Here is a 25,288-nt window from a genome sequence, read left to right on the forward strand (position 1 = left end):
TTCAAGAATTTTTCCTCGTCTGTTTTGCTGAGCTCTTGGTTTATCCATCAAAAAATATAAAAAAATATATACCGTTTTATTAAAAAATGAACCCAAACTTGATTTTGAGGGTGGAAGAGGAGGTTTATTTGGATATGGAATATCAAAATTTTCAGAAGAACTGGTTTGCTTTGCATGTTTATAATTTCCGATTGTGCAGTTAAATCCAAACATAAGAAGCTGCTGATGGCTGTATTCGTGACATAAACATTTGAGGATAGAAACTTTTGAATGAACATTGAGTTCATTATTGTAAACAGATGCCAGCCTCATAACAACATATTTGTTTTTGTCTATTACGAAAGATAGAAAGATTATTGTTCAAAGTTAGATAACAGCAACAGAAAACGAAAAACCATTGAATATCTTCTGAATTTGAGGAAATAACTTTTTTCCTTTATTTGTATGTTGAAACATGTATTCCATCAAAATAACAGGGTCTCCGTATGACTGTTCTTCCAAATATTTCCATGATTTGCTACACTTTTCACTTTTCCTGGAACTTGACAATTCAGAAAATACTTTTCCTTCCATGATCATCATCCTATATTTTGTATTCGATGGTCTTAAAAAAAGAATCGATCTTTTCATTTTTCCAAAACGCTGAATGACAGATGAAAATATAAAAGCTGATATGTGCTTTTCATGTATTTTTTCACTTTTCATTTCAATTTTTCTAAGAAAGCTTAAATTATTAAGTTTTTTCTTCCAATGAATTATATGAAATGTTCTGATGACTTTGAAGGCATGTGATCAATATGATACGATTGAACATATTTGAACATCCATTTTGAAAGAAAAGCAGAAGCATTTCGGTTCGTGCAGTTCAAAATAAAATGTATATGAAAAATTGTCCACATTCTAAAGATCAGAAATGACAAATCATCAAAAATACAAGAACAGAGAAAAAATGTCAAAGAAACTATAAAATTGAGTATTCTATACAGAAAGGGAGGATAATCATGTTTGTATTTGTAAACTTAGCTAATGAAATCGGGTTAAATTAATTTATGGAGATGAATATGTTGAAAAAAGAATTAGAGGAAGAGGATGAGAAAGTGTTATTCGTTGAAGACAAAACATATGAAAGAGAAAAACGCTAAGGGAATGAGAAATCGTGATGATGATGATGATTGTGACTATGATTTTTGTGCTCAAGTCTTTTGTTTTAGAGGTGACAATGAGGTTAAAATGGAATATCATCTATTCTTTATTCTCCCCCACCTTTTTACCGTTATTTGTGTCATTTTTTGGAAAGATGTTCGAACTAGTCAATGAAATGGAAAAGGATGAAGAATATGAAGCAGAAAAAGCAGCAGCAGAAGAAGAGGAAGAGGAAGAGGAAGAAGAAGAAGAAGAGGAAGAGGAAAAAGAAGAAGAAGAGGAAGAGGAAAAAGAAGAAGAAGAGGAAGAGGAAAAAGAAGAAGAAGAGGAAGAGGAAAAAGAAGCAGGAGTAAAAGTTAAATTGGAAGGTTTAATCTGAACAACTTCTGTTCGAACGATATGTTGTTAATTGCGAAGAATAGCTGAGGAAGAAAAGGTGGAGGAATACGAAGAAGATGGATGATGAATCATTAGGCGATATAACCTTCTTTACTCCATCTGAACTCAGTTCAGGTGAAATTGCTTTCAAATCTCCATTCTATTCTCCTTCTTCATCTTCTTCTTCTTCTGCTGCTCTTCTTCTTCCTTCGCCTCGTCCTCCTTCTCCAAGAAAAAAAAGCAGCCATTTAAATAGCAATTCAACAGCATCTCCGCAAAACCCATTGAGCAACAGAAGAACTGTTAATGATGATGCAAAATACTCTCTTTCTTTTTCTTCTTCAACTTATTCTTCAACTTCTTCTCCTTCTCCTTCTCCTTCTCCTTCTCCTTCTCCTTCTCCTTCTCCTTCTCCTTCTCCTTCTCCTTCTTCTCACATTAACTTCGGACAAAGATGGTGAGCAGCGAAAAGATATGCATTGCCTGAGCAGCTGTCGCCTCTGCGGGAGTTGTTTGCTCTTTTTTTACAGGAGTAAAATGAATTCCAAAATAACCAAATTTCATTGCATGCCTCTGCATCTTTGCTTTCTTCCCCTTTTTCTCTCCATCCTGCCCTGTCCCTCCTCTCCGACATCTTTCTCCCTCCTTTAACAAATGAAGAAACATTGAAAATTGAAGGTTTTTTGTTTCGCTTTTTCCATTCTTCAAAATTTGAAAATAAAAACAAAGAAGAAGAAAAGAATCCGAAAGGAACTCAATAACAGTGTCTGCAAACTTTGGGTGCTTGTGGCTTGAATGACCACACTTTGTGCTTTTTGGCATTCTTCAAGCTCACTTCACAGAAGAAAAGTGGGAGAAAAAAATAGATGACAACGATCGGTAGATTGAAGCAGACGAAATGGGCATGCCGAGGAAGGAAGAATTGCTCATCTATCTGTGCTTGAAATACATCGCTCTTCTGCCTGCGTGATTGGAAAGCATCAAATGTCAACGAGATTGTGTATGATGAGCATAAATCCTGATGAAAATGAAGAGAATGAGTTGGCTGTGCTTCAACAGCGAAGAGAAGGAATGAAAGAAAAAGTTGGTATTCGCTTATCAACACTCATGATGCAGATGACAATGCTTCTGTTATGCATTCTCTGATGCTCAACGCACAAAATTCAAAGAACCGTGCACTGACATAAAATCTGAGCGAAACAACGACTTTGTTGAAAAACAAACGATGAAAACAAAAACCATCAAGTTCTCTTTCATCAGCTGTGGCATCGAAGAAAGCAAACTTCGAATGATAATCGCCTTGCTCACTCAAAATGGCTGTCCCTTCGAAGAATGAAATCCAAATGTGGTTGACCTGAATGAAGTTTGATTGCCTATTAGCACTCTACAATTTGATGTCTCGTAGTTGGAGATTCTCCTTTCTTTTGGTTCGAAAACGAAATCAAAGAAAGAATCCCTTAGTTTTTCATGTCTGCCCAGCGCAGTCCGAGAAACGGGAAAACCTTATAAATAAAACCGATATTTTGGGGTCCTCCTTTTTTCGTTGAATTCTTGCCTTTTTTTATGATTAATATCCTTCCCTCGATATTGCCAGCCACTTTTCTTGCCAAAAAATACCCCAAACTGCTCTCCCTGCCTAACATTCCAAAATTCTATATAATTTTGTGCAGATTTTGTCCTTCACAGAATTCCATCCATAAATCTTCATTCAATGAAGCATCAGTTGAATTTGTTTTCATCTCTTCCACCAAATAAAAATCATGTATCTTGCGTAACTTCATTTATATCCTAATTGCTATATAATAATCTGCTCCGTTCTCATCGTATTGCTCTCCAAAGCGGAGATTGACCATTTCAACAATAACTCACATTCCTGCACTTTGGAGAGGATACAGACTGAAATATCTTCACAACATTTAGAACAATATAAGTTGCATTCATTGTGTCTTTTTGTGTTATTGATGAAATTGTTGTGTTCCCCTTGGCCATCCAATTGACAAAAATCGTCAGGTAGAATTTCAAAAATATTGCATAACCACCATTGTCTGTTGTCATCACAGGAAATAATATTCTAAGTTCTATTGGTGATGTTAGCTATGGAATTCTCATTCTGTGAATGGATAATTCCATTCTTTCAAATCTGATGATCATTAAATCCATTTCAAATAAGGATTAATTATGAATCGTTATTTTCACCACAGTTGCCTTTGAAAAATGTCAACAAAAGAAAGAATAGTGTAAACACACATATTTTTCTATTGCTATTTTGGGATAAAATTTCTGAAACTTTCTTCTATCCAAACATTCGTTCATTCAACGTAAATGACGAAATTTTTTGTGTTTTCCGAATACAATCTGTTTTCGAAAATGCAGGAGATGGAAAGCTCAATGAAATTCAATGGTATCCAATTCTTTATGGAATTCAATTCTTTATGATTCGTTTCCTTTCTCATTTTTATTGTTGAAGAATTGTTTTATGAATTAGAACGAAGCTCAGAAATTGAACAAAAGCAGAAAACGCAAGAAATGAATGAAATACTTGATGAAATGAGTGTGCAAGAATTTGAATCCATTTTCACTTTAGATCTATTAAATAAAGTTGATAAAATGATTAGATAAAAGAAAATGACAATGAAAAATGCAATTTTGCTGATGAAGCATGTTGGATATTGCGATGCGCTGAAAAATGAATGGAACCTATTCTTTAAAAAATCTTTGCTGAGCAGAAGATTTGAGGAGATGATTATCAAAGAAGAAAAGAATAAAAAAGAAAAGATGAAAAGCTTCAAACTGATCTTTGCGAGTGCTTTGTTTTGCTCAATTGTGGGATTTCAACGGATTTGTTATCAAATTGTGTGCCTTATCTCCTGAAAATTGCCTTGAAGAAAAAAGAAAGCGAAGAAACTCAAATGGAAGTGGAAATGGCATTGCTGACTTTGAGCTACATCAGATTTAATGAATAAACATTATTATTTCCTTTTTACTATGAACTTTTTTTCTTCCTTTTTTGCATAGGAAATGAAAAGAGAACTGTGTTTAAAGCAAATCAAAGAAATCATCGATCATCATCAGGAATATCAGACTATGACAAGGCTTGCCTATCAATAAATTTGGCAGTTTTTTGTCAGGAGATTTTTCAAAGATTGCAGTTTGGAAAAAGTGATAACGAAAGAACATCACTTTGCGAGAGAGGCAGCAAGAGAACTGGAAGATCTGTCAAAGAAAATGGATTGGAAGAGAAAATTGAAAGAAATAAAAGAATAGAAGTGATGATAATCATTTGAAGGCTCTATATAATTTAAGATTTCTTTCACTCTTGCAAATTATGGAACGAAGAACTTGTTGAGCTTGTCAGCAGTGATGTGAATGTATTTCGAGCAGCAAAGGAAATTTTCAGAAAAATCAGTCACAAGTGCATTTTTATCTTGAGAAATGCAGCATTAAACTGGAATGTGAAAGTTGAAGACTTGCTGAGAGGTGGCGCTGTTGGTGCTGTTTTGGTAGAAATTCATCAAACAACGTTTCGAGAAATATATACAAAAAATTGTTTGAATTTCTTTGTGTATATTTCCAAAAGATTGAACGAAGAGGGGGAAATGAAATGGAGGAAGAGGAATGAAAAGAAACAAAAAGGAAAGTGCATTAAAAGATGGAAGAAGAAGGACACGAGAATATTATCACAAGCTAACATGAAATATTTGATTTTTTTTAAACAGAAAATTTAACAATGATAATTTTTCTTTTAACATTTTATATTATAATACATTCGTTTGAATCAAAAGAGCTTTTTCGAATTCTGATTTTTTTGAAATTTTTATTGTGAAGTCAGAAAAAGAAAGGAAAAAAAAGAAGAAGAAGAAAAAGAAAGGAAAAATTTGATAACAATCAGAAAAAAGTCTTTTTCAGCGATTCGAGTAACTCCATTTCATTCATTCCTTTACACATTTTCCTTCTCTTTTATTCTTATCTTCTCTTCTTCCTCTTTCTCTTCCTCTTCATTTTCCTCTTCCTCCACCTCTCCATTTTCCTTTTCCTCATTTTCATCCTTTTCCTCGTTCGTTTTTTTTTTTTTTTTTTTTTTTTTTTTTTTTTTTTTTGTCTTCTTTCTCTTCTTCTTTATCCTCTTCATTTGTTTTTTCTTCTTCAGCCAAACAAAAAAAAAGATGAAACAAAAGAAACAGTCAAAAAAAGTGAATTCAAAAAAGAAGGCAAAGCAAACACAGCTTGTAATTGATGAATACAAAGAAGAAAGATCATTCTCTTCTTTTTTTTCTTCACAATTATTGTATCATTGCCTTCTTTTTCCCATTCAGATATTCAACTCATCATTCTTTCAATCTTCTCTGGAACTAATTTTCCGAATAGCATAATGATATCTTCTTTTTCAACAATCTTTTAATAAATTTATTGGGAGTTTTATTTCAACTTTCAGAGAAGTTTTTTTCCAGTGGAAATTCCGAAAGTCAGTCGAAAACAGACTTGTCAAATGGAAGTGAAATGAAGCATGCGAAATCGATTGAAAAAGCACACCCAAAGGGAGCAAATGTGAAGAGGAAGAGAAAAAAGTTGAAAGAAGTGGATTTTAAATACTTCATTTGGAGTTTGTATAAAAATAAGAGGTTTAAATAAGAATTTTACAACAAGTTTTCAATTGTGCAGTATTAAAGCTTCAAAATCTGTTTAATCGCGAACTAAATCATCAGATGCTTTATAATCTTAAAAAGTTCAATCGCATCTTCTGAAATCATACAGCACGTCATTCTTCGATCAGCTCCACCACTGGATTCCCACATACAAACCCATAAGAACAAGCATGTTTTCTGAAGATGATGTGATGAACGAACTTTCGCAATCTTCATCCACGGCATTAGGTGATTTAAGTTTCATGATGGGTCGAGGGACTGCCAGAGATCTGGGGAGGAGAGGGATATTTTGATTAGCAGAACTGAAGTTGTGAATTGAATGGAACAGCAGCACGTTTCACATTCAGTCCAATTGCAAATTAATACAAATCAGTATTCTCATGGAGCTAGAATGAAAATAAAAAGAAAGTGGAAAAAAAGAAAAAGAAAATTAGAATAAAGTTATCAGTTTTCAATTTTCTTTCTTTCTTTTCTTTTGTTTTGTTTTCTTTTGTTTTTGAATTCAAAAATGAAGCATTCTCAAAATATTTCATTATCAAAAATCCAGAAGATTATCGATTGTTTATTATATTGTGAATGGAGAAAATATAAAAATTACAATTTTCATCAGCAAATTTCAATGCATTTCCTAAGGCGATCATGGAATAATTAGACTGATTTTTGTGTGTGAGAAAATATAAGTTCTTAACAACTTGAAATGATTATAATTCATTGAAACTTGCAATTTATTCTTAATATCCTTCTTTTTCCATTTGTTAAAAAAAATCCATTTTTGAAGGCTGATTTTACGCTTTGCCAATTTGATCAACTTGTATTCCTTTCAATCTCCTATTGACGTTCATAAAAAAATCCAGATATTCATATGCCACATTGAAATAATATGCTGTTTGTTGTCACGAATCCAAAACAACAAAAGAAGTTCGGTTTATCAGCAAGGCATCAATTTACATGTGTTCGGTTAAGCGGACTCTTCTCATCTGTTAAATGTTGTAATAACAGATTTCTGTGAAATGATTAATAGCCTTATTAAATAATATTATCATGCTGTGAGTGAATCCAGAATATTCTAAATTCCACAAACGGAGAATAAGAAATATAATACAAAAACGCTCAAAACCTTTGTTTTCTTGTTATCTCTTCATTCGTTTCATTTTCTTATTCAAATGATAGATTCATCACCTTTTTCACTTTTATCAACAACTCAAACATTCTTTTTCTGCCATTCTTTCAAATTTCGAAATTTTCTCTTTCATATTCGATATTTCACCTAAGAGATCAATTTATTGAAAAAATTGAAATTATTCTTCTTTCTTTTCAATCGACTCTTCAGTATTCAACCAAAGAAAAGCAAATGATTTGGTCAAACCAATTATTGCATTTTAAACAGGAAATCCTTGCCGAATCCAAATGCTCAATATCATGTTCGCTATTCGCATCCTCAGCAACCACAGAAAGAATAGTTTCTTTTTATCGTTCAAATGAATGACTTGAAGAAAAATATTTTCCGAAACACAATATTCATAAAATTTTTGATATATATCATATTTGATCAAAGCAAAAAATAAATGATAAAAAATAAGAATTTAAAACATCAAAATGAATAGGTAATGAAAAGAAAATACCAAAAATAACACATTAAATTCGATTATCTTTGAAAAACATTGCTGATTTGTTGCAAAATTCATGGACCGAAAAATTGTATGATTTCAAAAATAATGACCCATATAAAAAATAAAAATATTAAAAATCGGAAAAAAAAACTTTGAAAGAACTATGTGGGACAAAATTCATGAAAAGAAAATATATATCCCAGATTGGAAATATTAATACAGTTTGTGCATAAAATACCGGACATCGCAAAAAATACCTGACAAGATCGATTTCTCAATAACCGCAAGAGGAATAATTCTGAAAATATTCCTCAAAATTCATCTCATCAATGCAATCTCATTAGATAAACGAGACTTTCAAAACAGCTTCGCTTGAGCTCAGAAAAAATATATATCGAAATCTTGGAGAAACTTATAATCCTATTATTATGAGATACTTACAATTTTTTTTTCTGAGCACAAATGAAGCTATTTTGAAAGTTTTGCATGTCAAATGAGTTTGTATTGATGAGATATTTTTAGAGGAAAATTGACAGAAGTTTTCTTCTTGCTGTTTTTGAGACATCGATCTTGTCCGTTTTTTTTTGCGATGTCCGGTATTTAATGCACAAACTGTAATACCATTGGTGCCAAACCCGGAACTGGCAAATATTTGTGTATAGCAAGTGTTAATCATGGTGGACACTTTCAATAACTGTGGACAGTGAAATTATCTCAACAACCATTGATAGTTGCACTTCGATAATAAACCCAACTATTCCTTCATTTAATATGAACTAATACGAATTGTTTCAATCACACATCAAAAACAATGAGATCATTTTAAATCATTTTTTCTTTTCGGAGAAACCCGGAGCAATAAGATTCTCCAAGTTTTTCCGAAAAAAGAAAATGTCATTTTCGATATTTCTGGAAGCTCATTGATTCATTGACATACGTGTTATAAGTTTGAATTCAATGAGGGAATAATTGGGATTATAGTCAAAATAAAACTATCAACAGTTGTTGAGATAATTTCGCTGTCCACAGTTATTGAAATTGTCCATCATTATCAACACTAACAATAATTATAAAAAAATAATAACTAATTGCAAACAAAGAACGAAGAGCTCTCATTCAAAATTTGACTATGCTTATTATTATTTATTTATATTTTTTTATCAAAAACCCAAATACATTCGTATTCATAAAAATTGTTTAATTCGTCAATTATCCAAAAATAAATATTGTAAACAAGATAACAATAAAAATAAAATATCATATCACGATTTCCTTTATATTTGTGAATGAAAAATTAATATGTGGGTGATTATTTTTGAAATCAATTTTTTTGTATCAAAAATTTCGGTTTCTTAATTATGTTTAAAAAATGTTATTGATGGACACAGAAAAGTGATGACTTCAATCAAAAACATCTTTGTCTTTCTTTTTCATCAACTATTAGCTTTTGGAACAATTGAAAAACAACTTTATTTCAAAAGATGATTATTTGGCAAATAATTATGAATTTGCAAAATAATTAACATCCCGAAAAAAGTTATGATTTCAAAAATAATCACCCATGTGTTAAAAAATATTTGAGATTCACATGACAAAATAATTTTTTCACATTTGATCATAACCATAAGAATGTGAAAAGTTATTGACAAGCTCAACCACAACTTGTGAGAGATGTTTGCTTTAAATATTTCAAGAAGCCTTTAATAACAATTTATCTTTCTTTTAATTTACAACAATAATTTTATGAATACGTCTGCCAGATACCTGTTTTGTCTCAACCATGCTTTTTTTGGTAGCAGACGTTCCAAAAGTTAAGATTACAGTCTGTTATTATTGGAATGAAATTTGTTCTATTATTATTTGCTATGCATCACTTTTAAAAGCTTCAAAAACGGGGCTATAACTGCAGTGTTTAATATATATTTTTTAAAGTTTGTTGGTATTTAATTTGTTCAATGATAAGCCAAACTTTGTTTATGTATTATTTATACTAATGACTTACTGTAGTTAATATTTTGATTCAAATAAATACATGTTCAGCTATTATTTAAGTTGATATTATTTATTAAAATTTGTTCAATTCTTTCTATGTTCAATTATCGTACTCGATCTACAATAAAATTTCTTGTGCATTTTCTCAATACATTATGTTTGTTGGAGTTTTATTTCAAAATTCTTTATTCTCACAAAAATATATGATGCATTTGTTAAGTCATTTTTTGAGTTTTATTTTTTTATTTATTTGTTTAAAATAGGTTTTTATTAGCTTCAAACAATAAGATCTTTTCAATTTTATAAATCAAGATTATATTCTTAAAAATTATGTCAAACATTTATATTTTTTCGATTTATTAAAATTATCAAATTTAAAAACTGTATTTCTTTGGAGAGAAATACATTAACATGAGGAAAAAACAGTTCATGTTTATTGAATGAAAGAGGTTAATATTTTTTCATGTTATAAAATCGAATTAACAAATAAAACAATTAATATCAATGATTTTTCTAACATAATAAAAACTCAAAAAATGACTTAACAAATGCATCATATATTTTTGTGAGAATAAAGAATTTTGAAATAAAACTCCAACAAACATAATGTATTGAGAAAATGCACAAGAAATTTTATTGTAGATCGAGTACGATAATTGAACATAGAAAGAATTGAACAAATTTTAATAAATAATATCAACTTAAATAATAGCTGAACATGTATTTATTTGAATCAAAATATTAACTACAGTAAGTCATTAGTATAAATAATACATAAACAAAGTTTGGCTTATCATTGAACAAATTAAATACCAACAAACTTTAAAAAATATATATTAAACACTGCAGTTATAGCCCCGTTTTTGAAGCTTTTAAAAGTGATGCATAGCAAATAATAATAGAACAAATTTCATTCCAATAATAACAGACTGTAATCTTAACTTTTGGAACGTCTGCTACCAAAAAAAGCATGGTTGAGACAAAACAGGTATCTGGCAGACGTATTCATAAAATTATTGTTGTAAATTAAAAGAAAGATAAATTGTTATTAAAGGCTTCTTGAAATATTTAAAGCAAACATCTCTCACAAGTTGTGGTTGAGCTTGTCAATAACTTTTCACATTCTTATGGTTATGATCAAATGTGAAAAAATTATTTTGTCATGTGAATCTCAAATATTTTTTAACACATGGGTGATTATTTTTGAAATCATAACTTTTTTCGGGATGTTAATTATTTTGCAAATTCATAATTATTTGCCAAATAATCATCTTTTGAAATAAAGTTGTTTTTCAATTGTTCCAAAAGCTAATAGTTGATGAAAAAGAAAGACAAAGATGTTTTTGATTGAAGTCATCACTTTTCTGTGTCCATCAATAACATTTTTTAAACATAATTAAGAAACCGAAATTTTTGATACAAAAAAATTGATTTCAAAAATAATCACCCACATATTAATTTTTCATTCACAAATATAAAGGAAATCGTGATATGATATTTTATTTTTATTGTTATCTTGTTTACAATATTTATTTTTGGATAATTGACGAATTAAACAATTTTTATGAATACGAATGTATTTGGGTTTTTGATAAAAAAATATAAATAAATAATAATAAGCATAGTCAAATTTTGAATGAGAGCTCTTCGTTCTTTGTTTGCAATTAGTTATTATTTTTTCCTAATTACACAAATATTTGCCAGTTCCGGGTTTGACACCAGGTTCCGAGTTTGGCACCAATGATAATTCGAAAAATTAGTGTTTATTCCAATAAATTTTTTTATTCAAATAAAAATTATTTATTTTGGATAAACAAAGTATTTCTTAAAATGCTGCTTTATGTGAACTTCATTTTTTCGTTAAATCCATAAATAAATAGCTAAAAAATGCAATGTTCAGATATTATGAATGCATAAGGTTAATAATTATCTATTGTTCAAAACTGAAAATGATTGAATGGCTTTTTATTCCAATCTTAAGTTTGTTGACACTAATTTCAAACATCATAAAAACACTCAAATTAAGTTATTATCAACCCCAACAATTATAAATAGCTTTAATAAACAAATTATAAACCTGAAAAAATGTCTTTTCATTGTTATTTAATTTGTTTTTCAAAATACCCATTCGAATTTTCAATTAGGGGACAGTTGTTTTTGAGAAAGATAACCCCAAAAAAAGAAAAATGATATATGAAACATATTATCAACACCTAAGAGTGTTGTGAAAGTTTGATTGAAAACATTTTGCCTTTTCATGAAGCATATTTTTTATTTTTAGATACCCTTAAAGCAGAATTATGCCAAGGTTTCTCAAATAAGTTATTTTTATTCAGATAAAACCTTTCTATTCTCATTGTTTCAAATGCTAGGAAATGCTTGACTGCAAATGATATTATGGAAGAAAAAGTTTGGGACAAAATAAGGTTTTTATCCTGAGAGAAATAATTTCGTTTTAAGAATATGTATCTTTCTGAAATTTTTTTTAAATAAATCTTCAAAAAACCATATTCCTAATGAAAAATTTTGACAAAGCAAGTTGAATAATTTTTTTATTCATTTCATTAAAAAAAAGATCAAAACATTCTCTTCTATGTTTCATAAAAATGATAATTTTCACGATTACAATTAAATATCTTGCCATTATAAAAAATGAATATGAATCCATTATTTCTATATTTTCAAATAAAATTCTCATTTTCTTCTTTATACACTGCCTAACATAAATGTCGATACCTCAAACATTAGAACATTTTCAAAAAATACTTCCAATAGGTTATTTTGATGTAAAAACTGTTCATTGATTTTAAATTTGTTTATCTTAAAGATCTTGTTGAAAAATGTATTGGCTCAAAAATCTGGATACTTATGAGGAGCGATAAGGAATTCGTTGGCACTTTAAAAGGATTTGATGATTTTTTAAGTATGATTTCAAATAATTCTTTGGATTATAATTTGAGATTGACTTCTGGTTGGAATTGCTTATGAAAAGATGTTGTTTTATCAGATGTTGACGAATTTGATCCACAGCCACAGGTTATTTCTTTTAATTCAACTGTTTGCTTTAACTTTTATTGTGTGTTCCAACAATCAAGGGTTTATATAAGCGTAACCATTTGAAACAACTTCTCTTAAATGGAACGAACATAGCTGTTTTGATTCCAGGTGGAACGTTTGTAGAAATCATTTTGATATTTTTAATGTTTGACCGAATTGTTTTTCAGGGGACCTTCACAGGAAAAACTCATATCTTAAATAATCAAAATCACTTCAAACAATTCACCAAATATAATTATTATTTTATGAAGCATTGAAGCATTTGATATCGTTTATATTTTGGCAATTTGTGTTTGGGTTCATAGACTTTTATTTTGTTATAATGGTATGATGAGCAATACACTTGCAATTTTTGAAAACATTTCCAAAAGATACAAATAAGTAATAACATTTGTTAAACTGCAAAAAGGAAACTTTGCATTTCCATATTTTAAAATGCAATTCTAATAAAGATTTATAATTACAAAAAACGAAAAACTGAAATGAATAAATGGATTATACAACATGTTTAGATTTGCAAAAAGAGTTCCCCAGCATTGAGATTGAGATCATTATTAACATTTTCACGAATAATCATTTTAACAAAGAAAAAACTTTACATGATCTTGAAGAATTGTTGGATGATGAAGTAACAATAAATGTTTGCTTTCAATCATTGCCTCATATTTCATTTCACTTTTCTTACAATGAAACGATTTATTTTGCAGGATCAAAAGTCGAATTCAATCAAAAGTTGTCAAATCCAATCAAATAAAAGAACTTCACAGCAATTCCAAAAGCGAAGTCAAAAATGCACTGATTCTCCATTCGAAATAACTAAAACTTCATTGTCTAACAGTTATCGGACACATAAATATTTTGGAAAAAAGCACGAACACTTGATTGAAAAAAAGGAATTTAAAGATAACGATTATGAAAAGATCGATACAAAAGATTTACTCAGCAATTCAAATTCCTTTTTGAAATCGCCTTCTTGTTGCACAAATCATAATAGAAAGAATACTAAACCATACGAGCCATCTTCTCTTCTAAAATCAGAAAATGAATTTCATCCATTATCAGATACCAAGCCAATAGAATTTTCTTGTTCTTCAAAGTTATTAGATAGTGAAGATAATTCTTCAAAATTTAAGCGTAATGAAGTCGAAGACGATAAATGCACCCAAAAGAAGAAAAATGCAGAATACTACATTGATGAGGAAGAAAAAGAAGAACTTGAATTGCTTTCATTCTATTTTGAGGAAATGGAAATGATGGAAAATGAAGAAGCTGAAAGAAAGACCATTGAGATGCTAATTCGAGAAGGTGTGATTCAATTCAATAAAAATAAAAATTTCATCGGAAGTGGTAAAAAAAAACAGGGATTATTTGTTCAGAGGGAAGCAGAAGGAGATCAGCAAAAAAGGAAGTCAAAGAGCAGATTGATGTGGGGCTGCTTTTCAATCAAGCAAGCGAAGACCGTCAACAAAGCGATGCCTCTGCTGTTGTGCATTCTGTTCATCCGCCCTCTTTTTCTCATGATGGTTTAAAGACGAGCGTGAAGTTCTCGTCTGAGCAACCGAAGCAGCTCTGCCGAAGCAGCACTCGAAGAATATGGAATGTTATGGAGTCTCCGACTGTTGTTGTTAAAGGTGTGTGCATGAATAAATGACTAATATAATTTTATTCACAAACTGGATGATTATTTATTCTTTGAACTCAATTGCATTTAATTTTTAATATCTTTCAATTTCTTATTCAAATTAGAATTATCTAAACAACTTCATTCTTCTTCATTATCTGAGGTGCATCCAGCATCACTTTCTCCTTCCACTTCTCCGTCACCGTCAACCTCCTCCTCCCCTTCTCCATCTCCTTCTCCAACTTATTTTTCTCATTCTCCCTCACCTGCAACTTCACCTTCTCCTCTGCCTTATTCTTCCCATTTGTTCCTCCAAGCATCCAAAGCCATCAGAGAAAAGCAATTTGCAACAGCTGCTTATTTTGGAGAGCTTGGAAGGGGCGAGAAAGAGAAAGAGGAAGCAGAAGAGATTGACAGATGGAAAGAACTCCTTCTGCCTGCGCTGGCTGATGCTGCATCACAAATGTTCACTGCGTCATCATCATCAACGTCAACGTCATCATCAACCTCATCACAAATAGCCAAACATCCATCTTCCCTTTCGATTGATGCTGCTGAATGCCCAACGCGTTCAGAAGCGAAAAAGGAGATGTGCATCGATTTGCACGAAGTTCGAGCGAAAGACGCTGCGGCTGCTGTTTCTGTTATTTTGGATTTGTTTGCTTCGAATGGGGTTGCTGAAACACGTTCGAACATTCGCAGAAGAAGAAGGATTGCAAATAGAAGGAAAAGCTGCTCTGCTAAAGCGCAATTTGACATGTCTGAACATTTCATTTTGCCTGATGCATGTCATTTTGTAGTTGGAAAGGGAATACACACAAAGAAGAAAAGGAGGGGTAGCGATTCTGTTCTGAAGTCAGTTGTGAAGAAAATATTGAATGTATGGAAAGGGTGAGCTTGTTTTGATGATGATAAAGAAAACAACAGAAATGTCTTTTTCTTTTGTGAAAATATGATTACATCTCAATGAATGATTTGCTAATTAACTTTATTTTTTTGCATGATTTTCTGAATTTCTGCTATTCAACGCTGATAAAATGTCATTTATTTTGTTTCAGGATGCAAGGATTCCTCACGAGTTTGGAGCAGATGGATTCTTTACGATCTTTCCATCAAGCCATTTTATATTCATTTGAATTGTATTTATATGTTATTTATTATTTATCATTAAGTGTACAGTCCATTTGACTGATTTTTTCTTTTGAAAGTTTCTATTCAATGGCAAATAAAGTAAATTTATTTGCTGAGTAAATGTGCGTATATTTTTTTTCCAGAACAATTCTGTAAAAATACATCAAACAAAAAGTTTTGAGGAATTTTTGAATGTATCTTGTTTTTTCAACTATTTTAAATGTTTTATTTATCATCATTAATGATTTCCCAGCCAAAGAATAAAGGAAATAAAAAATTCCAATGATTCATTTTCACCCTGGCCTTTTTGAAGAAGTGATTTTTCCAGCTGCCCCAGTTTTGTTGTTCCTTTCCGCCCAGCAGAATGTTTCTGTTCCGCCTCTTTTTCTCTTCAATTGCCTCGTGGAATGCCAACGCCTCCTTCAAATCTCTGCTTCTTTCACCCCCTTTCGCACTGGCTTTTCCTGTGCACTCACTGCTTTGTGAATATCTGTGTCGAAACTCCGCCTGCCAGACGAAATTCCAGCACAGCAAGAAAACAAAACAAGGCGAAAACATAACTCTTGCCCAGATGCAAAAGCAACAAAAACATCAAAAAAAAAAACATTTTCTTTTTTCAAATTGATTTCCATTTCTTGCTGCTTCTCCTCTTCCTGCTCGCAGCACACCTTCAACTTCCACAAAGCGAATCTCCCTCGTTTTCTTTTCGTCGATCCGATACTCAAAGCTGGCCCCACAAAAAACAAAAGAGAAAGAGAGAAAGAGAGAAAGAAAGAGAAAGAAATATGAAGTCAAAGAAGCAGCAGAAAGCACCCATCAAAGCACACGTGTTGGCAAAGTTCACAGGCAGCGGGCGGCCAATTGCCTTTTTGTATGCTTCTGTCACCACCACCACAATCTCCGTCTTCCGCGCTGACACCATCAGATAGTCGTACTGGCACACCCGCCGCCACCACCACCAGCAGCACCACCACCATCAAAAAACAGAGAAAGAATGAGAAAAGTCAAAAACTACCTTTTCTTCTTTGCTCACGAACCCCTCTCCAAAAACAGGAAAAAAAAAGATGTCAATTGCCCTCACTCTGCATGCCCCACACCTCAGAAGGCACTCTCAGCGCAAAGAAGTTGTCGGTCAGGCACGACAGGTTGATTGCCCCAAGCTCCTTTCGTTTCCGCACAGTTCGCCAAGCAAAAACAAAAACAAATGAAACAAAGAAAGCAAAGAAAACATAAAATGTGAAGGCACAGCAGGTGCGGAAAGGCCGGTGGCGCAACACCTGAAATGGGATCCTCCGCTTCACAATCAGACTCGAAGGCGTGATGCTGCACACTGCCTGGTCGGTCACTGCCAGCACACGCTTCTGCGTCTTCAGCCGCTTGTTCACCTTCATCACCTCGTCCGAAAACAGCACCTTCCTGTCTCCTGCCAGCGCGCACAGAGGACACACACAAAAACGAGCAAGGCAAGCGATTATTGGAAAATGTGAAAAAAAAAATTAAAAAAGGAAATAAATCAAAGCCAGAATATCTCTCAAATGATTAAAAATAAAGAAAGCGCATTCATCACCACAACTATTGTCCCTTTCCCTTGGTGACAAACCCGCAGCTGTGAGCACCTTCATCACCTCCTCGTTGCTCTCCAGCTTCAATCCATCTCCAAAAAGCCCCTTTGCACTCGACGACCGCCTTCCCCCACAAAAAAAGCAAATACCCCAAGCACCCACAACACATGGCCCACCACCCGTTTCCAGTTGAAAATTAAAAAGTTTTTTAATGAAAGAAAAAATATCTTCTGGAAACAGCCAAAAACATCAGCCAAACCTCCGCTCCTTCTTCCCCATGAACAGCTGCTTTTCGGGCACACCCCTCCCCTCCAGCGGGTTTGCTTGCGCGGGTTCGGCGTCTGCACTCATCCTCGTCCAGCCCCCAGATCTTGCCCACTACAGCCACTTTTCCCTTTTCCCCTTTTTTCTCTTTTCGAGGTTTGCGAAGCCAACACAGCCTTATTCAGCCCCCTTCATGCCTTGAACCCTCCGCCCTATTTTTTGCTCCATATTTTCTGTATGCTCCTCTGTCTGCGTGCTTCGCGAAGGAACGAGGAAAAAAGTTGGAAAACACACCCTTCACTTTTTCTTTGGCTGTTTCTGAGATTGAAAAAAATGCTTGTATTTCTCTGGCTGTGGGGAGTGGGGCTTGGGCAGTGTGCCTCGTATGAGGGTGTGTATTTTTTGGGTTGTGTGCAGGGCTGGGTCTGAAGTGCATTTTTGCATGCTGTTTGTTTGTGGTGTTTTGCTTTCTCTTCTTCTCTGGACTGGGGCTGTTTTTTGGATGGGCCTGGGGTGCGGGGGGAATGCAGAATATGCAAAGCCATGGTTTGTGTCGGGGATGACAGGGCCGATAGCAGCGAGCATGAGGCGGCTGGGGGCGAAAAGCGAAAAATCAGAGCGGCTGGTGGGGAGCCTGGTGGGGCTGCTGGAGGCGGCTGAGGCGGTGCACCCCGGGAGGTACGGACTGGCGCACCAGCCTGAGGCAGACAAGGCGTATTTGCGGGTTTGCAAGATCCTTTGTTTTTGTTTTGCATTAAACCGATGAATAACCATTTGATTTGTTTTGTTTTTTTGTTCTGTTTTGTTTTTGGTGGGGCTGGATGGCGGGGGGATGCAGTCGATGGTTGTGTCGATGATTCCGGTGTTTGCGGTGTACGGGTGTCTGGTGGGGCTGTTTGTGGGGTGGGGCGTGGGGACGTGCATGGGGTGCTGCAATCCGCGGGCAGAGAAGCCGGCGTGCGGGTGCTGCTGCTGGGGGAGGAGGAAGGGGCAGGCGGCGTGCCGGTGGGTGCTGGGGGTGGTGTTTGGGGTGGTGTCGCTGTTTGTGGTGCTGGGGCTGGTGATGTGTGCGGTGGGGCTGTTTTCGGTGCCTTGGACGCTGAAGGCGATCGGGAGCGGGCTGGACAGCGCGGCCGAGGCAGCAGCATCGGCGTCTCAGCACATCGCAAGTGCACTTCCAGGTGTGGCAAGGGGCATGTCACCGAGTGAGTGCGTTTATTCAGCTGGAGGAGGAAGAATATTTTATTTATTAATTTATAATTTTATTTTATTTTATTGAGTTTTTTTTTTGAGTTTTTTATTTGACTTCATTCATTGATTGATCTGTTTGTGGATTGTGATTGGGAAGTGTTTGAGGAGCTGGGGAAGGTGCTGAAGGAGATCGGCGGGGAGCTGAGCGGCGGGGAGGGGGTGTGGCATGCAGAGGGGGTTGTGGAGAATGTGCTGAAGAAGCCGGAGCGAGTGATGGACAACCCGTTTGCAGAAGGGAACAAGTACTGGACGCTGGGGGAGCGGGCAGCAGAGGAGAAGGAGTGGTGGGCAGGGCAGCGGTGGAGGGGGAGGACGGGGTGGACGGTGCGGGAGGTGCTGGAGGCGATGGAGGAGACAGCGAGCACAGAGGGGAGAGTGAGGTTTGTGGAGGCGCATGTTCGGAGCGACTTTGAGAAGAGAGGGTTTGTGGAGGATGCGGAGACGCTGCTGGAGGAGCTGAAGGACATCCGGCTGGAGGTGTGGCAAGAGCAGAGATTGCATTGAACTTTTCATTTAATTTACTTTTTATTTTATTATTTTATATTTTATATTTTATATTAATATAATGTGATTGGCATTTATTGCTGGGCATTTGGGTGTTTGGCCAGGTGAAAGAGGACGAGAACGAGCCGCTGGCGGTGAAGGTGGAGATTGTGGGGGGGCTGACGAGCGAACAGGCAGGGAGCGTGGGGCGGCTGGTGGAGAAGATGTACGGGGGAAGGGAAGAGCGGGCGGGGAAGACGCGGGCAGAGGCCGAGGCAGAGCGGGAGGCGCTTCGGGAGGAGAGCCGGCGGGAGGCAGAGACGATGAGCGGGTGGGCGGAGAAGCGGGTGGCGGGGATGCTTTTGCGGCTGAAGGAGACGGAGAGGCAGCTGGAGAGTGTGTTCTGCTGATTTGGTGGAAACAAACAAATTGACACATTTTTTGATTTTATTCTTTCTTTCTTTTCTTTTCTTTCTTTCTTTTTTTCGAATTTGGCAATGCTGAATGAAACAGGTGTGAATGGGAGCAAGGTGATTGTGGCGGGTGAGTGCAAAGAGCGTGTGGCGCAGGCGGTGGAAGACTACGAGCGAGCAGATTTTGGGGCAGCAGCGCGGGACATGAGTGTGTTTGAGGAGCACATGGCGAATGTGACGGAGGCGGTGGAGACGGCAGCGCGTGTGCGGGCAGATGTGGTGGAGGTGCTGCACAGGCTGCGGTGCGGGTGGACAGCAGGAGGAGGAGGAGGAGGAGGGGAAGGGCAGTGGTATGAGGAGCTGTTTGTGGAGAAGTACTACTCGTGCCGGGCAGTGAAGGAGCAGCTGGAGAGGCACCGGAGGAGGAGCAATGGCAGCAGTAATAGCAGCAATAGCAGCAATGGCAGTAATAGTGAGGGGAGTGGGCTTCTGCCGCAGGGAGAGGCGATTGGGCTGCTGGACTGGCTGAACAAGGAAGGGGGCGGGTCGGCGGAGGAGAGCGAGCGGGAGAAGGAAGAGATGCTGCGGCTGGCGGGGGTGCAGGAGGCGGTGTTTGGGGAGGCAGGGCGGGCAGCGGTGGAGGAGGTGCGGAGCGGGGCGATAGCGCTGGAGCGGGGGATTGGGGGCAGCGGGTGGGAGGCGGTTGCAGCAGCGGTGGAGGAAGGGATCGGCGGGGTGGCAGGGACGCTGGACAGAGTGGAGTATGGGATGGTGTCGGTGGTGGAAGGGCCGCGGGTGTTTGGGGGTGTTGTGCAGAATGTGCGGAACCGGGTGCGGGGGGTGCGGGAGAGGTGGCGGGGGTGGGCAGCGGGGTGGGAGGTTGGGGTGGACTGCATGTGTGTAGTGGTGGGGGTGTTGTGTGTGGCGGGGGTGGTGTGGGTGTGTGTGGGGGCAGTGGGGATTGCCGCGAGCGGGCGGAAGCTGCAGCGGCGGCGGTGGCTGAATGCGGGGATCGGGGCAGACTTCGGGGTGGGGCTGGGTGTCGGGGCGCTTGTGTGTGCGGCGGGGTGCTTTGGGCCGCTGGTGCACGACCTGAAGGCGGTGTATGTGGAGTCGGCGGCAGCAGCAGCAGGGACGGCGACGGTGCAGAACATGGTGCGGGAGCTGGTTGTGGGAGAGGACTGGGGAGACGCAGGGGTGTTTGGGGAGTGTGTGGCGCGGGTGCGGGAGGCAGAGGCGTTTGGGGCAGGGGCAGGGGCAGGGGAAGGGAGAGGGGCACAGGTGTTTCCGCCGGTGGTGTATGTGCACAAGCTGGCAGGCGGAGAGGGTGGAGCAGAGCTGCTGTATGCGCCGTATGATCTGCGGGGCGACTACCAGAGCGGAGAGGAAGGGGCGATGTTTGCGAGCTCGGCGGGAGAGAACAACGGCGGGGCAGCAGAGGAGGAGTGGATACTGGCGCGAGAGGGGTTTGTGGGAGAGCCGTATGGAGAGGCGCGGCGGGTGGAGGGGCAGGAGGTGTTCCGAGTGTTTTCGAAGCAGGGAGGGAATGCGACTGGGGCGGCTGAGCAGAAAGGGGTGGGGAAATGGGCACAGAAGGAGAAAGAGAGGGAGAAAGAGAGGGAGAGGAAGAAGAGTGGAGCAGCAGGAGAGATTGTGGAGGTGTGGAGGGCGCGGCCGGGGAAAGGGCATCTGCCGGTGTGCTATTGCCTGCCTGTGGCGATTGAGCGGGTGGAGCTGCAGAGCGCAGTGCCAGGGCCGTCAGTGTATGGAGTGGATGGTGGGGGTGGTGGGGGTGGAGAGGAGCGCAGCGGAGAGAAGGGGATGTGGAGGAAGATGGGAAGAGCAGAGGGGGATGGGAGGAGAGGAAGGCTGGGAGAAGGGCAGGGTTTTGACGGGTCGGTGTTTGGGCTGATGAGCTACTCGGAGAGGTTTGTGGAGGAGGCGATGGAGTTCTACCGGGCGAGTGCGGCGGAGCGGGAGGCGGCGGAGATGGGGAACCCGGTTGAGGGCGGGCTGCGGCGGAGGGTGGAGGAGGCGCTGGGGGTGGCGCGGAGGTTTGGAGAGGCAGAGTGGGAGAAGAACCCGCTGCTGGAGAGAGGGGTGTCGCTGACGGCAGAGGCGCAGGCGGCGGTGGGGGCAGCGGTGAGTGCAGCTGAGGGGAAGGCGGAGGAGCTGTGCCGGGTGGTTGGGGAGGAGACGAAGGCGCAGCGGGTGGGCGGGGTGGTGGCGGGGGTGGCAGGGCCGGTGTGTGTGGAGCTGGGGCGGGAGGGGGAGCTGGTGTGGGTGGGGGCGCTGTTTGTGGTGTGCGGGGTGGCGGTGCATGCGGTGGTGGAGATGCTGGGGAAGACGCACTGGGTGAGTGGAGAGGAGCTGGCGCAGCTGACGGCAGAGGAGGAGGCAGAGGCAGCAGCGCGGCTGGCGGAGGTGTCGAAGGTGCTGGAGGAGGAGTGGTGGCTGGCAGAGGAGGAGGCAGCGCGGAAGATGCGCTATGCAGCTCGGGTGGCGAGCCGGCAGAAGGGGAAGGGAGTGTCGGAGGCAGAGGATGGAGGGAATGTGAACAGGCTGACAGAGAGCGAAGGGGAGGTGAGGGCAAACAGCGATGGCAGCAGAGACGGAGAAGAAGAAGGAGGAGAAGGAACTGGAGGAAATGCGATGGAGGAGGAGGCAGCATACAACGAGTGGTCGGCAGGGCAGTTCAGGGTGTGGCAGGCAGCGCGGCAGAAGCAGCGGCAGATGGAGAGGCTGCGGACGCTGCAGATGCTGGAGAAGAGAACGGGGATAGCGCTGGTGGGGGATGTGGATGCAGCAGCGCTGGGTGGAGGGGCAGGGGCTGTGGGTGCTGTGGGTGCTGTGGGTGTTGAAGGAGCTGGAGATGGGGATGGGGATAGAGGTGGGGATGGGGTGAGCGGGTTCGGCCGGGTGGCGGTGGTGGACGAGGTGTGGAGCAGCGGTGGGGCCAGTGGAGACAGCGGGGCAGAAAGGAGGAGCAGGAGCCGGGGGGAGGGAAGGAAGGCAGGGAGAGAGCGGAAGGAGAGGAGAGGGGCTGGGAGGAGAGGAAGGGAGAGCGGGCGGAGGGAGGAGCAGGGGTGGAGGGAGATGGACCGGCTGCTGGACGAGGATGTGCTGCTGAGCGAGGTGCTGGAGAACAGCGAGTGGAGCAGAGCAAAAGAAGACAACAGGGATGATGATAACAGGGATGAAGGCAACAGGGATGAAGGCAACAGGGATGGAGAGGGCGACAGCAGAAGGAGCGAGGGAGAATCAAGACCAACGACACAGCACAACGAGGAAAGGGAGGATGGGAGCGAAGGAGGTGAAAGAGGCAGAGAGCGAAACGAAGGGCAGGAGGAGGAGATGGAGGAGATGGAGGAGGACAGGAGCGGAGATGCGGGGGAGGGCAGCAGGGAGCACACAGCAGAAGGGGCTGGAGAACTGGGGCTTGGAGGGAGCGGGGGAGGAGGGGCGGGGGAGGAAGGGAAGAGCAGCGGGAGGAGTGCAACATCGGCAGAGGTGTTTGGGGCAGGCGGGGGTGCAGATGGCGGGCGGGGGGACTGGCGGGGAGAGGCCGAGGGGAGAGGAGCAGGGGCTGAGTACGAAAGGCGGAAGGCCCAAAGTGCAGGTGGCAGCAGGCTCAAATGAGGTGGGTGCAGCACAACAAGCACTTTGCTGTCTTTCTTTTCTTTTCTTTTCTTTCCTTTTCTTTTCTTTTTGTGTGCGTGCTTGTGTGCATGGCCAACACGCAGAATGTGCCCAGCCCACCCAGCTTCCTTCGAGCTCTGCTGATGCTGATGCTGATGCTGATGCTGATGCTGATGCTGATGCTGATGCTGATGCTGATGCTGATGCTGATGCTGATGCTGATGCTGATGCTGATGCTGATGCTGATGCTGATGCTGATGCTGATGCTGATGCTGATGCTGATGCTGATGCTGATGCTGATGCTGATGCTGATGCTGATGCTGATGCTGATGCTGATGCTGATGCTGATGCTGATGCTGATGCTGATGCTGATGCTGATGCTGATGCTGATGCTGATGCTGATGCTGATGCTGATGCTGATGCTGATGCTGATGCTGATGCTGATGCTGATGCTGATGCTGATGCTGATGCTGATGCTGATGCTGATGCTGATGCTGATGCTGATGCTGATGCTGATGCTGATGCTGATGCTGATGCTGATGCTGATGCTGATGCTGATGCTGATGCTGATGCTGATGCTGATGCTGATGCTGATGCTGATGCTGATGCTGATGCTGATGCTGATGCTGATGCTGATGCTGATGCTGATGCTGATGCTGATGCTGATGCTGATGCTGATGCTGATGCTGATGCTGATGCTGATGCTGATGCTGATGCTGATGCTGATGCTGATGCTGATGCTGATGCTGATGCTGATGCTGATGCTGATGCTGATGCTGATGCTGATGCTGATGCTGATGCTGATGCTGATGCTGATGCTGATGCTGATGCTGATGCTGATGCTGATGCTGATGCTGATGCTGATGCTGATGCTGATGCTGATGCTGATGCTGATGCTGATGCTGATGCTGATGCTGATGCTGATGCTGATGCTGATGCTGATGCTGATGCTGATGCTGATGCTGATGCTGATGCTGATGCTGATGCTGATGCTGATGCTGATGCTGATGCTGATGCTGATGCTGATGCTGATGCTGATGCTGATGCTGATGCTGATGCTGATGCTGATGCTGATGCTGATGCTGATGCTGATGCTGATGCTGATGCTGATGCTGATGCTGATGCTGATGCTGATGCTGATGCTGATGCTGATGCTGATGCTGATGCTGATGCTGATGCTGATGCTGATGCTGATGCTGATGCTGATGCTGATGCTGATGCTGATGCTGATGCTGATGCTGATGCTGATGCTGATGCTGATGCTGATGCTGATGCTGATGCTGATGCTGATGCTGATGCTGATGCTGATGCTGATGCTGATGCTGATGCTGATGCTGATGCTGATGCTGATGCTGATGCTGATGCTGTCCTGATAGTTGGCTGAGGATGGCGAATGAAATGAGAGAAGTTCTCATTTTGCCGCTTGAATGTTTTTGTCACGACACTTGGTGATTTGCTTTTTTGAAGAAATAGCATTGTATTTTTATTGTTTTGTTTATTTCCCACTTCACCTCACCTCAAATGATGTTTGATTGAAGAGCACTTGCATGTGGAACAATGGAGCAGAGTCACATGTTTTCTTAGGCTTGCCACAAATGTTGCAACAATCACTGAAAAACAGAGAATGCTTCATTCTCTTCGTTTGCACATGCTGATATTGGCAAAGTCAAAAATGAATTCCATTCACAATGCACACTCCAGAGAGCTTGCGCTGAAAAAATACCCACAAAAACAACATCTTTGCCTTTTCTTTCATTGTCATCCTCATCCTTTTGTTTTTCTTTGCATTCTTCGCCCTTTGTTCTTTCCCCATTCACTTGCAACTCTTTTCAGATTCTCCGTTCAACGACACACCCCCTCACTCACTCTACTGTTTTTGAGAGATGGGGCATTTGCCTTCAAAACAGGAGTGTTTGATTTTGCCCAAGCTTTGCGGGATAAATCCTTTTTTCTTCTCCATTCTGAGGAAACTTCTTGTCCATCCTCTGAAGATTCGCCATTTCTGCCTTTTCTTTTTGCCTTCAGCTTTCTCTGAATCTGTTTTTCTTGCCTGCAAAAGGAGGGTGCAAGAAGCTGCTTCTTTGCCATTTCCAGAGAAAAC

The 25,288-nt window shown here is 39.8% G+C and overlaps 6 protein-coding genes across 6 annotated transcripts; 5 read left to right on the forward strand and 1 right to left on the reverse strand.

Annotated features, from left to right (window-relative positions):
* Window positions 1-1,318: 1,318 nt before the first annotated feature.
* MONOS_16065 (uncharacterized protein) lies at window positions 1,319-1,982 on the forward strand (the record flags this gene model as incomplete). The annotated part of the gene is made up of 2 exons (XM_067868974.1): window positions 1,319-1,511; window positions 1,657-1,982. 2 exons carry the CDS (start codon window positions 1,319-1,321, stop codon window positions 1,980-1,982), a joined length of 519 nt encoding a protein of 172 aa, XP_067727704.1.
* Window positions 1,983-12,436: 10,454 nt separating this feature from the next.
* Window positions 12,437-13,231, forward strand: MONOS_16324 (U6 snRNA-associated Sm-like protein LSm5). Its single transcript, XM_067869239.1, has 5 exons — window positions 12,437-12,541; window positions 12,594-12,689; window positions 12,759-12,802; window positions 12,862-12,938; window positions 12,991-13,231. Exons 1-5 carry the CDS (start codon window positions 12,493-12,495, stop codon window positions 13,019-13,021), a joined length of 297 nt encoding a protein of 98 aa, XP_067727705.1. The 5' UTR covers window positions 12,437-12,492; the 3' UTR covers window positions 13,022-13,231.
* A 41-nt stretch (window positions 13,232-13,272) lies between these two features.
* Window positions 13,273-15,768, forward strand: MONOS_17539 (uncharacterized protein). Its single transcript, XM_067870468.1, has 5 exons — window positions 13,273-13,463; window positions 13,531-14,128; window positions 14,185-14,454; window positions 14,570-15,324; window positions 15,503-15,768. Exons 1-5 carry the CDS (start codon window positions 13,314-13,316, stop codon window positions 15,578-15,580), a joined length of 1,851 nt encoding a protein of 616 aa, XP_067727706.1. The 5' UTR covers window positions 13,273-13,313; the 3' UTR covers window positions 15,581-15,768.
* MONOS_17540 (putative myosin heavy chain) lies at window positions 15,761-17,509 on the reverse strand. Its single transcript, XM_067870470.1, has 7 exons — window positions 17,397-17,509; window positions 17,176-17,261; window positions 16,853-16,998; window positions 16,673-16,738; window positions 16,403-16,509; window positions 16,244-16,302; window positions 15,761-16,082 (listed from the first exon to the last, which is right to left on the reverse strand). Exons 1-7 carry the CDS (start codon window positions 17,486-17,488, stop codon window positions 16,048-16,050), a joined length of 591 nt encoding a protein of 196 aa, XP_067727707.1. The 5' UTR covers window positions 17,489-17,509; the 3' UTR covers window positions 15,761-16,047.
* Window positions 17,510-17,734: 225 nt separating this feature from the next.
* On the forward strand, window positions 17,735-23,187 carry MONOS_1109fu16622 (uncharacterized protein; the record flags this gene model as incomplete). Its single annotated transcript, XM_067863603.1, has 6 exons — window positions 17,735-17,792; window positions 17,932-18,125; window positions 18,240-18,582; window positions 18,750-19,129; window positions 19,261-19,531; window positions 19,649-23,187. 6 exons carry the CDS (start codon window positions 17,735-17,737, stop codon window positions 23,185-23,187), a joined length of 4,785 nt encoding a protein of 1,594 aa, XP_067727708.1.
* A 41-nt stretch (window positions 23,188-23,228) lies between these two features.
* Window positions 23,229-24,749, forward strand: MONOS_17541 (uncharacterized protein). Its single transcript, XM_067870471.1, has one exon. It carries the CDS (start codon window positions 23,277-23,279, stop codon window positions 24,558-24,560), a length of 1,284 nt encoding a protein of 427 aa, XP_067727709.1. The 5' UTR covers window positions 23,229-23,276; the 3' UTR covers window positions 24,561-24,749.
* Window positions 24,750-25,288: the final 539 nt, after the last annotated feature.

Source organism: Monocercomonoides exilis, assembly GCF_001643675.1.
Source record: "Monocercomonoides exilis strain PA203 chromosome Unknown scaffold21-1407046, whole genome shotgun sequence".
NCBI lineage: Eukaryota > Preaxostyla > Oxymonadida > Polymastigidae > Monocercomonoides > Monocercomonoides exilis.